This window comes from Schistocerca cancellata, chromosome 9 (genome assembly GCF_023864275.1).
Source record: "Schistocerca cancellata isolate TAMUIC-IGC-003103 chromosome 9, iqSchCanc2.1, whole genome shotgun sequence".
NCBI lineage: Eukaryota > Metazoa > Arthropoda > Insecta > Orthoptera > Acrididae > Schistocerca > Schistocerca cancellata.
In genome coordinates this window covers 16,869,601-16,885,338 of record NC_064634.1, presented here as the reverse complement: position 1 = coordinate 16,885,338, position 15,738 = coordinate 16,869,601, and the positions used below count along the sequence as shown (strand labels likewise).

Genomic DNA, 15,738 nt, shown 5'->3' with positions numbered 1-15,738 from the left:
AAACAAGAAACTTCAATATGAGACAAAATCACAAATGTTTATTAAATGTTTTGAATGTTATTTTTCTACTACTCATTGTGTTGTATTAAATGGTTCAAATGGCTCTGAGCACTATGGGACTTAACTTCTGAGGTCATCAGTCCCCTAGAACTTAGAACTAATTAAACCTAACTAATCTAACGACATCACACACATCCATGCCCGGTGGCAGGATTCGAACCTGCGACCGTAACAGCAGCGCGGTTCCAGACTGTAACGCCTAGAACCGCTCGGCCAATACGGCCGGCGTGTTGTATCACAGCAACCTTAATTTGATTTCATGTCACTTGCTATAAACAGGTAAGACACTTGAATATGCCCATCCCTGTAATGCGCATTCACGAATCCATGTCACTTCCGTCTGAAATTTAGAGGACAGCAGCTGATAGCTGCGAGTTGTGCACGCTCCTGAGTTGTCAGTACTGGAACACGACGACATTCCCCCACTCACGTCCTCTAACCCTGCAGTGGCCACGCTACTTCCCCATTCCGCCCCTGAAGTAGGTGGCAAACTTTAACTCACGGGCCAACTCGCCAACGCTAATGAAAATTAAGCAAATTTTAAAAATTACTGTCTCTGTAAAGTATTTTTGTTTGTTACTGAGCAAGAAAAATACACTCCTAAAAGGCCCTTAACGTTAGCTGACGTTTTTGGTTTCTGCTGTTAGTTGCTATACTCTGTTCATCATAACAATAAACCTGATGTAAACATTACGCCATGTATTCTTCCGCGTTTGCTTGAATCTCATTGGATTTCGTTTCACGTGGAGCGGAAGCCAACCTGTGGCCAGTACAGTCAAGTACGATCATGAGGACACGTCTCATGCCGTGTCACGCGCACATAGACTGAGCGTTAATGCGGGACAGCGGCTTTACTGGCTCGGTACACTTGGACAGCACCGGCCAGCCAGCGGTCCGAGTAACCTGCAAGGATCTGAGCAATTGCACTTCAGACGTAAAATGAGACGAGCAAAGAAAGGCTATAGCTTCGAATGTCTTTTGATTTTTAAAGAGAGTAAAATAATATTCGGAGAAACTCCAGAACTACCGCGCGATTCTTAGCTGACAGACGGAAAGCACAAAATGCCATTATTGTCACCTGACATACTATTCTAATTACAAACAAGAGTGATGAAAATTTCTAACTTAAACATGTGGTAATTTTTCTGAGCGAGCTGTGTGTAATGCAGAAGCGTACTGCAGGGATTTCACCACATTGTTGAATACTGAAGCCAGTGAAAATGTTAATTAAGTCAGTCGTCTGGAAATGTCTTAGCTCCTTCCTTATCCGAATCCTAGAAATACATTCTGGAAGTGTCACCCGCAATGTTGATAACGAGCCTATCAACAACTGAATTCACGAAGGCAACCAGGCGCCGCATTTTCTCCTCTTCTTTTACGACGCGTCGTTCTATATCCCGCCAGAGTTCTGCAGCGACATGTAAAAAAGCGGCGTGCGTTACTTGCAGTAAGTATGGCAGCTCAACAGTCTTGTTACTTCTCGGACCACCACAACTTGGCTCCAGAGCAGTTCTGTTGGGTTCATATTGAAATGGTACAGTAGCAAATGTAAAAATTCAGCATTTGCATGATGTGCTCGATGCTGTGAAAATGATTGTTTTCCATGTTTCCATCTCTGTGGTTCAAAAGGATGGACATAGTCCAAATAAAGAGGATTTGTTTTGTTTTTCATTTTGGCCTTAAAAAATTAAATTTTTATGTTTTCTTAATTTAAGCTACTTTTATAAACAGTCTTTCATGAAACATCGATAATTAAGAATTTGTATTTGAAATGGAGATAGGAATTTCGTGTCCAATATGTAATTAGAAACAAGAAGACTTGCATATTCATTAAAATGGTGATGAGTTTTATAATTACTGTAAGTAGTTAACACTGACTGTATTTAGTAAACATTCCATTACACTACCGACTGCGCTACACGTACGATGTGTATTTATGTATCAACTGCTGGGAAAACTTCAAAGTCGATTATCCCCGCAAATTTATAAGGAAACATTAACAACACGCTATTTCTCGGCACTTTTTAACCGTGTCCCACACGCGTGTTCCAGTACGGAACAGAGAGCAGCCCCAGCCATTTTCATACTGCGCATTAACAGCGCGACAATCAGAGCGCAACAGTGCAGACGATGTGACTGCACACGATTTTTGAAATAAAAACTACGTAGTTAAATAGTGATTAAGAAAAAACGTTGATGGCTGTTAATACAATTGAACATCTTAAAGTTTGATTTAACGTAACTTAGTAATAATATACCTAATACACACGTAGGACCTGCTTGCAAGAGCGTAACGACACCAGTGCGCGTGTGCTACGGCTTCTGACCAATCATCGCGTTTGTGTTTGTTTACATCAGATTTTTTCTTACGATGAACGGATTATAGAAGCATATTGCCACATTATAAAACACGGCTGAGAACCGTGGCCAGCACCAGCACTCGGAGGAGGCTGCGAGGCTGCAGTCTGGCGACCACTGTTCTGAGCTGCCTGCTGAAAGCTGATGGAAAACCTGAAAGCGTGCAGACGCACGTGCAGATTTCGTTTTGGGCTGGGAATGCGGACGTTTCTGCTTCCTGATCTTTTTGCTCCACTCACCCAGGATGGCGCGCAGGTGGCCCTCGAGCGTCTGCAGGATGGTGGACTTGATGTCCTTGACGGTCTTGCCCAGGAACTGCTCGGAGGCGGTCTGCAGCAGCTCGTCCGCCTTCATGATCTTGCACTGCGCCACGCCGGTCACCGTCAGCGGCACCCCCTGCGCCGTCTCCACGCTCTCGCACATCGGGTTCAGCGTCATCACCTGAAAGCACGGCGGTCAGCCTTCGGTTCTGGTGGAGGTCACACTTTGTTCGTGATTTACGGTGATTCTCAAGTAGACTCACTATCTGAAGGAAAGTCTCCGAACACCCTTGTAATGCGGAAATGACCGCTAGACCTCACGAACGGTGGCGGGGAGTACTCTGTTGTCACTAGGGAAGCAGTGAGAGCAGAATGTGTCGGCGAGTAGAGCCACCACCACCTAAAGAGAAGGCCGCGGCGCGCTCTTGTGACGTCACGCAAAGCGGGCCAGGGTTGGATTGGCGCTGCGCTTAAAGAATCGAGACGCACGGCCTGCAGATCTTTGTCAAACGGTTTTACAGAACCTATTCTGTAAAAAATAATTAATTTCTGAAATACTTTTAGCTTTACATGGCAGCTTCATGATGAAGTGCCAATCATTTCGATAATGGTCATAACTATTGTGGTATTTCACAGATGAGTATCAAATTTGAGAACGTTGCCATCAAAAATAGAGGTCGCTATGAATTTGTGTTTGATGCATATTACACATTCTATTGCTGAGTATGAAATACAGATGAGGTTTTGAAATTTTCGTAAAACTTTGGATCAATATCTGCTTCCAAAAAAATTGAGCATCTGCAGCAACTTCAGTTCCGATCGCAACGTGCGGGAATGAAATATTCATAACGCCTGTCATATCTCGTAAACCACTGGAGATAAAGAAACGAGATCTTGGCAAATGATACCACGCAAAGAGGAGAGTACTTTGCCGAATGGTTAAAATAAGTAACTTTATCAATCGCGATATAGCAGAAACTATAGTTTATAATTCTTTTTTACCGGTAATGTGATTGCATAAGACTTATCAATAGCCAGTGAAAACGTACGAGTGCGGGATATAAATAATATTGCGATATACATGATAAAACAAGGTACATTTGTGAAAAATGCACTGTGATAAAGTACATTCTTTCTGGACCAGACAACTATTATTTACACTCACTTGAAAAATTCTGCACTAATACAGTGTATAATATTAAATTCCTCTGCCTTCAGTATCCTAAATAAATATTGTGTAGCTGTTTATAGAGCTCCCTCAGGAAAGCTGAGTACATTCCCCAAGCAAACAATCACTTTTAACTCACCTCACAAAAACAATTATGCGTTGTTATTGTAATGTAAATTTTCTTTCCTGTAAAAATATGGCAGATTTTGAGCATAAGTCAACAGTGAAAATCTACAAACCTTCAGCAGACATTTGCAGCAGTTGGAATGAGACAATGCGTCAAGCTGAAAACGTCAATAATAAATTTAACCTATTTCTAGATTAATTTGTTCCACTGTTTGACACATCGAAAAATAACACAGATATGCTTCATACAGAGAGAGATCGCTTTTTAAACATGAAAACAGCAGTTTCAACATTCGTTAGCACTCATGATAACTAATGCGAGAGTGAAAAACAACACCCACTCACAAATAGAGAATAAAACGTATCGGTAATGCGTAAAAAAATACGAACTGCAGAGAAATTTAAACACGAATAAAAAGTAACACGAGCCACAAATTTATATTTCGTTTTCAAAATCAAAATAAAGCCACTTGATATCGAATACTAGGCCTACTTACTGCGAACTTTTGCTCACAATTTTAGTCTAATGTATCCAAAATGCAAGATATTCCACCAGAAAAAATAACAATTGTACTAGGTATATAGTTTTTACATACCTTCGTGTGCTCAGTGGGTTGGAAATTGTCCCGATGAATCGCTGACATTTCCAATGCAGATTCACATCTTTCGGAAAGGAAAACAACATTACTTTCGGTCGAGTTCCGTAATTCCCACGACACCTTGGCACACAGCACTTGTAAACCATGTTCACAGTAGCTTCACTATAGGCAAACACTGTAATCGCTAGTTTTAAGCACGAATATAGCACTCGAACCACCAAACGTGTAGATAAACAAACGCTTCGAAACACAACATGGTGGCCCGCTTGGAGTGACGTCACGACCTGCTATGAATTTCGCGCCGCGGCCTTGTCTCTAGGTGGTGGTGGTAGAGCTCAGTGACTTGGAACGCGAACCAGTCACTGAATACTGGAAATGCGGAGGAGCAACCGCAGCTACACCGAGACTACAAGACCTCACGTACTGGCGGACAGTGGAGTGTCGAGCACTGCAGAGAATGGCGGAAGTAGCCGCTCGTAATTTCCAGAGTACCACCAGCCGTCCAGCCACCAGAATGACTGTGTGTAGAGAATTAGAACGAATGGGGTGCAATGGTTGCCCAGCTCTCGGTAACCTACCCGTTCCTGTACTCAGTGCTAGGCGACCCTAGAGGCTGAGCAAAGAGCGGTGGATGACTGGAAACAAGTGATTTGGGATGGTGAATCTCGTTATATCCCGTGGGAATCCGATGAAAAGTTCTACGTTTGACTAGTGCCTGCAGAACGGTACCTACCACCGTCTTTAGTGCATTTCAGCCGGATAATGCTCGTCCGCACACGGCGAGAGTTTCGACTGCTTATCTTCGTGCTTATCAAAGTCTATCTCGACCAGCAAGGTCTCCGGATTTCTCCCCAACTGAGGACGTTGGAGGACTACTGACAGGACCCTTCGACCACCTCGGGATTTTGATGATCTAACGCGCCAGCTGAACAAAGTTTGGCACGATATCCCTCAGGAGGACATCCAAAAACTCTCTCAATCAATGTCAAGCCAAATAACTGCTTCCACAAGGGCCAGAGGCGGAGCAAATCGTTATTGATTTGCTTGTGGAGGTCTTTCTCTTGAATAAATCATCCAGTTTTTCTGAAATTGTAGTCATTTATATCTCTGTAGATGTACATCACATCTACTGGTTTCCGTCCCGTTCAGATAACTCCTTTGTGGTGCGTTTCAGAGCGTTTATGTGGCCAAGTCGCCACGTTTATCATACTAATGATGCCTATGATTACAATTATAATAAAAATAACAATACAGTATATAAAGTGTTTGACTACAGCATTTTATCACCTTCAGTGCTTAGAAAATCTTTATAGCACGACTTAAAAAAATTAAATTCAAGTTATTTGAAAGATACTAGTCACAAAATTTGATAAATACCGCAGCATGAAACTGATTCAAGAACTGTAACTGCAACAAAAATTCACAACATTAGCAACCATATAATTTATTTCACATAAAATTGAAGAGTAGACTCAGTTTTATCAGTATTTCTCTTAGCATTACTATTGTGAATGCAACTTTCTACAATATGGTTACGAAAGCGCGCAAAGGAGGAGAATGCTTTTTCCCGCATACGTCTGGGAGAGGTCAAACTGTATGTTGTTATTTTCTTACCAGAAAATCTCTCCCCCTCTCTCTCATCCCACTTAGCTTTCTTGCAGTCACGAACGCGACTGATTTGTTGCTGCCAGCAGGTGCTATAACCTTCGCTGGGACGCTTTAGTTGACTGGAATGTTTTCTGCTGCCATTCAGGTCACAAGATGATCTCCGTCGGCTATCTCTCAGACAAGCAACTAAACATTGGATCTCCTTACCATTACAGAGACCCCTTATGTCCGTGCTACGTTATTCTCCTATATTTGGCTAAAACGTCTGGAAAGTGATACATGTAACAATACAAATGGTTTTGGTAAATTGTTGTTTGGAGGGCGTCGTCACCCCAGTGACACTCCCCTTGGATCACGCCCGATGTATAGTGTTAGGAATTCCTGAAGGGAGAGAGACTGGCGGATGGTGAACAGAAAGAGGACACGGGCGTGCCCTAGAAACGCGCAAAGAGCCCGAGAAGTACTTTTTGTTCACTACGACGTGAACGAGGGCTCCCTAGTTTTGGATCAGCTGAAGCCGGTAGAAGGCGATCGACTTCGGGTCACAACTGGTTTAGGCCCAGCAGCTGCTAACGTTGGCGGTCTAACAGTACAGTGCCTATGTGAACCGTAGCGGTTACAGAGTTACTATCATGCAGCGCCACGCCAAACCAGTAAGCACACATTCAGGGTCAGAACTGAGTGACGAAGGCGCGGGTTCTTCCTCGCGTAACGCCTCGCCCCCTGTCGGTAGCCGATGTTCTGCGAGTCTATTGGCGGAGCTTGATTCCTCCACTCCCCACACCTGCATGAGGATCAGTTGGGGACTTTTCGAACAAACTCTACGTTCAGCTGCCTGCCGAATCGGAATGATATTTTATTCCTCCCTGTACAATACTCACATTCCTCACGGCCTGTCAGAGTTGTCTTAAGCGTAGCTTTTGACCATAGGTGGCGGTGACGAAAATGTGTGTAGTATGTTGCCACATTTTTTTTTTATATTCTATGATGAGTAGGGAAGCAGTCGAGCTAAACGTCCCCATCCGATGGGCAAATCACCATCACCACCTCGCGACACACTACAGAGATTTGAAATTTTATCCAGGACAATGGTGCAATGTTTCGTGATCAGGAACTTTACGCTACCACCTCATCTCCCCTTCCTACACAAATACTGACGGTGAACATATTTTTCCGTCGTCACGATTCAAACTGGCTACCTCCGACTCTAGAGCCAAGGCGCAGATGTCACTTAACGACCTCGGCTAAGGACACGCAATAGAACCATTAATATTCTCAATATACATAAATGATGTATCAGATATTATCATCAGAACCAACAAACTGTTCGCTGACGACGCTATGGTCTGCAGGAAAGTATCGTCTTTGGATGACTGTAAAGAAATTCAGAAGCATTTGTACAAAATTTTCAGCTTGTGCAAAGTATAACATCTTTCTGCTAAATTGGCTTTCGGAATGTACGAATAGATGTATGTATAGATTTACTATTTCTAATTTACATTAACAATCTCCCATAGGGATCCTGTAAGGTGAAACAGTAACACAACAATTACGGATGGGACATCACAGATGTTAGGAGCGAAACCTGATAAGGCACTTAGAGCGATCAAAAATTGATCGACAAACAAGGTGGTCTTTATGTACATCCCTGCTGTTTAGACAACATCAGCATGTATACAATCATGTGTGTTGTGAAAATATGTTCAGTTCTTTTATAAACAATAGTGTAGACAAGATCAGTTACAGAAAGGCAAAAAATGTAGCAAAAAACGAAAAACGCATGATAGTTGGAAGAAACTAGTTGAAATTTGTGGGGATAAATGATAAACTAAAAACTGAGAAATCAGTTGCAATCGGCTGGTATTTACTAGTATCCTCTGCCAGAGAACATTTTCCACTTTGTAATTGAAGGAAAACACATCCATGTCAAAACATTTATTTGTTCATTCCTGCTAACTAACTAAACCTGCAGTCGCGTTACGCAATGCACAGTGTGTAACACAACCTGCAACTGTACAAATATTAAAGGAGGCAATCATACAATCGTTATTTGGCGTTGAATAAATTTGCTAGAGCTAGCATAATCTGCCGTAAGAACCCACCACCTAACTCTTTAAAGAGAAATATCGGGATTATGTTACTTTGAGTAGATATGCCATTTTACATGGGAATTATGGTCTAGTATTTGTGGAGCAACCTGTGCTCCGGCACTCCGAATCTATATTCAGCCATTCAAGAAAAACGAAGTATAACTGCTTACTGTAGCTAAACGCTGTTATTACACTCGGAGAGCTAACGATTTATTCTGTCCAACATTACGCCATCGAGTCTGCTGGAAGTCTTTCTGACACGAAACAGTTTTCTCTTTCTGAGCGTAAGATGGCCAGCATGTCATGAGGGAAGTTTCCCTAGGTTCACATCCGTGGTTCTACACCTTCAGAGCGGTCCTGCGCCAGCATCCACCTCTGGAGGCATTCCTTACGGACTGGCACTGAACACTCGGCTCCGGCCCCTTACTCACATTCACAATGTATTTGTCTTCTATTAGTAGTTCTTTTGTTACTGATCTTCCGTGCACTCTTTACTACTCGCATCATTGGAAAGGCCATGTCTTGATATTGGGTTTGTTGTAACTTCTGATGATGTTTCTCCATGTGCAGCTGCGTTAGAATTCGCTGGTCTGTAATTCCTAATGAACTATTTTGACTGCTACTGACTTCTTTCTTATTCGAGAATTCCTGTATCTTGATATGCATCTAGTTTGATTGTAGATGCACTATCCGCTAGAGTATCAACAGCTGCCAGTTTTCTTCATTAAGGGCTATGCTACACAGAATACCAAACCTTATGTTCTCTCCCTGTCTACACTCTGTATACTGGTCACGCCAAATAAAATATGATCAGGTGTGTCCACCAACCCACAGTTGCAGGTCTGTCTCTCTATCTTGATAATTCTACATAAATACACAGTATAAGGGACATGTCATGCCAGAAAACGTTTCATCCCTTTGGAAGGCTTTATATAATTTAGAAGAAATCTTTCATGGGTGTTTGAGAAAAACCCATGCACCACGTCAGAACACTGCAGACACTTTTTATTTGTAACTATTTCTAGAGAATTCACATTGTTATTTTTCTGCGCAGTATTTTCACATCTCGTACGGTGCTGACGTTGCAAAGTTAACAAAACCGCAGCCATTATATTGGCACATTGTTCTCACCAAACTTTCATACTGTATTTATTTCAGTTCCGTTTTCTCTGTTCTTTTTTGTGTTTGCGTTCCTGCACACGGCTTTCTACTGTGTCACGTGTTGCAAACACAATGGGGGTGCCGAATTAGGTATGGTTTTTGAGCGAGCCGTTGCAATTACCGCTACTGGGAAATGAGGAAATTTACATTCTCCAGTCGTATGCGATCCACTTACAAGCGAGTTTGCGCTTGCCTCCCTTTAGGAAACATCTTGCAGAATTTGGATATTTTAGACGTTTAACTATGTTTTGTAGGATTTGTTAATCAGCGTGATTTGCAATTAATTCTGCTGTATTCATTTGTTCCAATGTGAACAACTTCCGGGAGAATATCTTTGATACCAATGCACTTTTACAAGGAGCTGAACACATTCATATAATACACTTATGAACGCAAATCATTACCAGTTGCAAACGGTTTGTAAGCGTGCGATTGTACTTCACTATCTCGTCCAGCATTTAAAACAGACACGTGTGTTTAATAATGGGGCGGAACGTACGCATTCGGATTCATGTTTCATATTCAGAAATAATTAATTCAGTAATATAATATGCAACATCGTGGAAGAATGTGTCTTAATTAGCGTAGGCACGCTCCTTTCTTAACTGAGAAAGTAACGGATTATGCACTTTACCGGAGAATATTGTCACACTGTACGTTAGATGTGCCACTTGTACCTAAACTCACAGCGCCTTCACAATTAAACACGGTAAGGATGCACCAAACAAATATGTCGAAGTTGAAGGTACAGGAAACGTGACAGGCGCAGCCAAAAGTGCCCGACTGAAACTGCTCACGCCAGAAAATTTGAACAACGCAAAAGGTGCATATTCTTTGAGTCCCACGAAGTCTGTGAAATGGTTTTTTAGTCAGTATGGCCTATTGGTAGCTATTGCTACTCGTATGTTCAGTAACTTACCAGAGCATATCAAAAGTCTTGTAAGTGACAAAGATCGGTTTCAGAGTGAATTAAAGAACTTCCTGTTGGCCAACTCCTTCTACTCTATCGATGAATATCTTCACAAGGATTATAGCTCATAACTCTGTCTGCATTAGAATTGTACAATATCTGAGGGAAAAAAAAATCAAAATATCTGAGGAAAAAAAAAATCAAAAACTTTGTGGATACATGGCTGCACAAGAATTCAAACGTCTGGGCAAAGGAAAAGCCAAATCAGCTCCACGAGTCCCTTTTGCACGCACGCGCAAGAAACAGGTATTTACTGTACAATGTAACGTAGACACATCATTGTCACATTCTTTCGTGGCAAAACATCGAGTACTACATACACTCCTGGAAATGGAAAAAAGAACACATTGACACCGGTGTGTCAGACCCACCATACTTGCTCCGGACACTGCGAGAGGGCTGTACAAGCAATGATCACACGCGCGGCACAGCGGACACACCAGGAACCGCGGTGTTGGCCGTCGAATGGCGCTAGCTGCGCAGCATTTGCGCACCGCCGCCGTCAGTGTCAGCCAGTTTGCCGTGGCATACGGAGCTCCATCGCAGTCTTTAACACTGGTAGCATGCCGCGACAGCGTGGACGTGAACCGTATGTGCAGTTGACGGACTTTGAGCGAGGGCGTATAGTGGGCATGCGGGAGGCCGGGTGGACGTACCGCCGAATTGCTCAACACGTGGGGCGTGAGGTCTCCACAGTACATCGATGTTGTCGCCAGTGGTCGGCGGAAGGTGCACGTGCCCGTCGACCTGGGACCGGACCGCAGCGACGCACGGATGCACGCCAAGACCGTAGGATCCTACGCAGTGCCGTAGGGGACCGCACCGCCACTTCCCAGCAAATTAGGGACACTGTTGCTCCTGGGGTATCGGCGAGGACCATTCGCAACCGTCTCCATGAAGGTGGGTTACGGTCCCGCACACCGTTAGGCCGTCTTCCGCTCACGCCCCAACATCGTGCAGCCCGCCTCCAGTGGTGTCGCGACAGGCGTGAATGGAGGGACGAATGGAGACGTGTCGTCTTCAGCGATGAGAGTCGCTTCTGCCTTGGTGCCAATGATGGTCGTATGCGTGTTTGGCGCCGTGCAGGTGAGCGCCACAATCAGGAGTGCATACGACCGAGGCACACAGGGCCAACACCCGGCAACATGGTGTGGGGAGCGATGTCCTACACTGGCCGTACACCACTGGTGATCGTCGAGGGGACACTGAATAGTGCACGGTACATCCAAACCGTCATCGAACCCATCGTTCTACCATTCCTAGACCGGCAAGGGAACTTGCTGTTCCAACAGGACAATGCACGTCCGCATGTATCCCGTGCCACCCAACGTGCTCTAGAAGGTGTAAGTCAACTACCCTGGCCAGCAAGATCTCCGGATCTGTCCCCCATTGAGCATGTTTGGGACTGGATGAAGCGTCGTCTCACGCGGTCTGCACGTCCAGCACGAACGCTGGTCCAACTGAGGCGTCAGTTGGAAATGGCGTGGCAAGCCGTTCCACAGGACTACATCCAGCATCTCTACGATCGTCTCCATGGGAGAATAGCAGCCTGCATTGCTGCGAAAGGTGGATATACACTGTACTAGTGCCGACATTGTGCATGCTCTGTTGCCTGTGTCTATGTGCCTGTGGTTCTGTCAGTGTGATCATGTGATGTATCTGACCCCAGGAAGGTGTCAATAAAGCTTCGCCTTCCTGGGACAATGAATTCACGGTGTTCTTATTTCAATTTCCAGGAGTGTACATTGATCAGTCAGAACATGTCGACGTAAACCCTTCCAAGCGACAGCAGCGTCGCCTGGCCAGGAATGACTGATAAGACACGAGCACGATGTGTGTGATACCGGTGAGCGAGCTGTCCGCGTGTAGGATGTGGAAGGCGCGCAACCTTTCTGACCGAGGGGAGACTGTGATGGCCCGGAGGCTCGGCACGAGCATTTCGGAAACTGTACAACATGTTGGGTGTCCGAGGAGTGCTGTGGCGAGTGTCTTCGAAACGTGGCGAAACATAGGTGAAATCACGTCCAGAGGCATCCCGTCTTTACAGATGTCGGACGACGCAGGCTGGGAAGGCTGGTACAACAGTACAGGCTGAGAACTGTGGCGGAACTACCATCAGACTTTGATGCTGGGCAGAATACAAGCGTGTGTGAACACACAGTGCACCGATCATTCCTGAAGATGGGCCTCAGCAGCCGACTACCCACGCACGTGCCGATGTTAACACCACGACACCGGCAACTACGACTGAAATAGGCTCGTGACTATCGGCACTGGACGTTGGCGCAGTGGCAGAGCGTTGCGTGGTCTGATGAATCCGATAACTTCTTCGTAACTTCTAAGGCAGGGCGCGAATCCGCTATCTTCCAGGGGAACAGCTCCTCGGCACCTGTGCTGCGGGACGGAGATAGTCCGGCGGCGGCCCCATCATGCTCTGGGGAACGTTCACGTAGCCATCTGCGGATCCAGAGGAGCTGGTGCCGTGCATCACGGAGGCCAGGGAGACCGTACACTGGCTGCAGACCACGTACACCCTTTCGTGACGATCATGTTTCTCGACGGCAGTGGCATTTTTCAACAAGATAATGCGCCATGTCACAAGGCTAGGAGTGTGGTTTGCCGACCGAGACAGACGCAGCAACAGGCAAGTAAACTACTTTTCTGACATTTACGAGTTCCTAACCAGGAGCGAATTTTATTATATCATCTGTGTGCTTTAATAGTTTAGTTTCTTGAGTTTCTGCGTGTACATTTAATATCTAGTAGCTACAATTCTCGCGTCTTCGTTTGCATCGGAAAGTAAACCGATTTTGTGACATATTACAAGTTCCTAATCAGGGGCGAGTTATCTACTGTAGTTTCACCTGACTGCTTCGGTAGTTAGGTTTTTTAATATCTGCGTATTACTAGACGCAGTTCCTGCGTTTTCGTCAGGGTCTACAGTAGAGTTGCGCAGCACGTGCCGATAGTCCATTTATCTGCATAGTTTAGTTTTGCACGGTCTTTAGTATGGACAGGGACTGCGATTGTTGTGTGCGTATGCGAGCGGAGTTGGTGATACTTCTCTCTCAGCTTCAGGCTGTGATGGCTTCGGTTACACAGCTAGAGGCTGCTGTGGTTGGCCACCACTACTGTGGGCCGGCCGTGGGGATCCAACGGACGTCCAGCACGTCCAGTCCTCCGATCGGTCATCACCGGTGGCCAACCCAGTTACTGCTCGCTCTGAGGCTGACCCCTCACCCCGGGGCGAAGCAGGCGGCGAAAGACTTCCCAGGCAGCCGCACGTAGGGCCTCCCCGGTTTGTCTGACAGACGGGTTCCAGGTGCTGTCTGTGGCTGACACTGTCGCTGAGCCAGATGCTGTCGCCTGTCCTATTTCGGAGGAAACCACTCAGCCTGCAAGATCCGGGCAATCGCAGAGGGTGGCATTATTGGTAGCTGGGAGCTCCAACATTAGGCGCGTTATGGGGCCCCTTAGGGACTTGGCTGACAATGTGCATTCCGTCTGCATGCCGGGTGGAGCCATTCCAGATGTGCAAAGGGTCCTCCCGGATGCCATGAAGAGCACAGGGTGCAGCCGACTGCAGGTGGTTGCTCACGTCGGTACCAACGATGTGTGTCACTTTGGATCAGAAGAGATTCTCTCTGGTTTCGAGCGGCTAACAGAAGTGGTAAAGGCTGCCAGTCTTGCTTTGCAAGATGAAAGCAGAGCTGCCCATTTGCATAATAGTCGACAGGACGGATTGCGGACTTCTGGTACAGAGACGAGTGGAGGGTCCGAATCAGAGGCTCAGACGGTTCTGCGACCGTGTAGGCTCCAGATTCCTCGACTTGCGCCAAAGGGTGGTTGGGTTTCGGGTTCCGCTGAATAGGTCACTAGGTGTCCACTATACGCAGGAGGCGGCTACACGGGTAGCAGGGGCTGTGTGGCGTGGACTGGGCGGTTCTTTAGGTTAGAGGGTCTCGGAAAAACACAAGAAGGGCTTCAGTCACAACGGGTGCAGGCTGAACACAGGAAGAACGCACATACAGGAACCATTGGTATAACAGTTGTAAACTGTCGCAGCTGTGTTTACCAGAGCTCCAAGCGCTAATAGGAAGCACTGATGCTCAAATCGTTATAGGCACTGAAAGCTGGCTTAAGCCGGATATAAGCTCAGCCGAAATTTTTGCGAAGAACCTAAGGTGTTCCGAAAGGACAGGCTAAACACGGTTGGCGATGGCGTGTTCGTTGCTGTTAGCAGTAGTTTAACCTGTCGCGAAATTGAAGAAGATACTTCCAGTGAGTTAGTATGGGCAGAGGTCATTGTCGGCAACCGGAATAAAATAATAATTGGATCCTTTTTACCGACCTCCCAATTCAGATGTTACAGTTGCTGAAAGGTTTGAGTTTGATTTCAAACACGTACCCGACTCACACGATAATAGTTGGTGGTGACTTTAATTTACCCTCGATATGTTGGCGAAAATGCATGTTTAATTCCGGAGGTACGCATAAAATGTCATCCGAAATTGTGCTAAACGCATTCTCTGAAAATTATTTCGAGCAGTTAGTTCATGAGCCCACGCGAATAGTAAACGGTATTGAAAACACACTTGACCTCGTAGCAAGAAATAATCCTGAGTTAACAACGAGCATCAAAACCGATTCAGATATTAGTGAAAACAGTGTTGTCGTAGCGAGATTGAATATTGTAATCCCAAATCCTCGAAAAATAAGCGAAACATATACCTATTCAAAAAAGCAGATAAAAATTCACTTGACGCCTTCCTGAGAGACAATCTCCACTCATTCTAAATTAATAATATAAGTGTAGACCACACCTGGCTTAAATTCAAAGAAATCGTACCGGCAGCAATTGAGATATTTATGCCAAATAAATTAACAAACGACGGAGCTGATCCTCCTTGGTACACAAAACGGGCTAGAACACTGTTGCAGAAACAACGAAATAAACATGCCAAATTTAAACAGACGCAAAATCCCCAAGATTGGCGATCTTTTACAGAAGCTCGAAATTTCAATGCGAGATGCTTATAACAGGTTTCAACAACGAAATTTCGTCTCGAAACCTGGCAGAAAATCCAAAGAGATTCTGGTCGTATGTGAAGTATGTTAGCGGCGAGAAACAATCAATGCCTTCTCTGCGCGATAGCAATGGAGATACTATCTAAGACAGTGCTACCGAAGCAGAGTTACTGAACACAGCCTTCCGAAATGGCTTCACAAAAGAAGACGAACTAAATATTCCAGGATTCGAATCGAGAACAGCTGCCAACATGAGTAACGTAGAAGTAAATATCCTCGGAGTAGTGAAGCAACTTACATCACTTAATAA

At 45.1% G+C, this 15,738-nt stretch overlaps 1 protein-coding gene across 1 annotated transcript in view; it reads right to left on the bottom strand.

The window, feature by feature from the left end:
* LOC126101633 (flotillin-2) overlaps positions 1 to 15,738 on the bottom strand; it is a 352,822-nt gene that overhangs the window by 332,813 nt on the left and 4,271 nt on the right. Inside the window, exon 2 of the mRNA XM_049912319.1 lies at positions 2,658 to 2,859. Coding sequence (XP_049768276.1) covers positions 2,658 to 2,856 — 199 coding nt within the window. The 5' untranslated portion in view covers positions 2,857 to 2,859. The remainder of the gene's footprint in view (positions 1 to 2,657; positions 2,860 to 15,738) is intronic.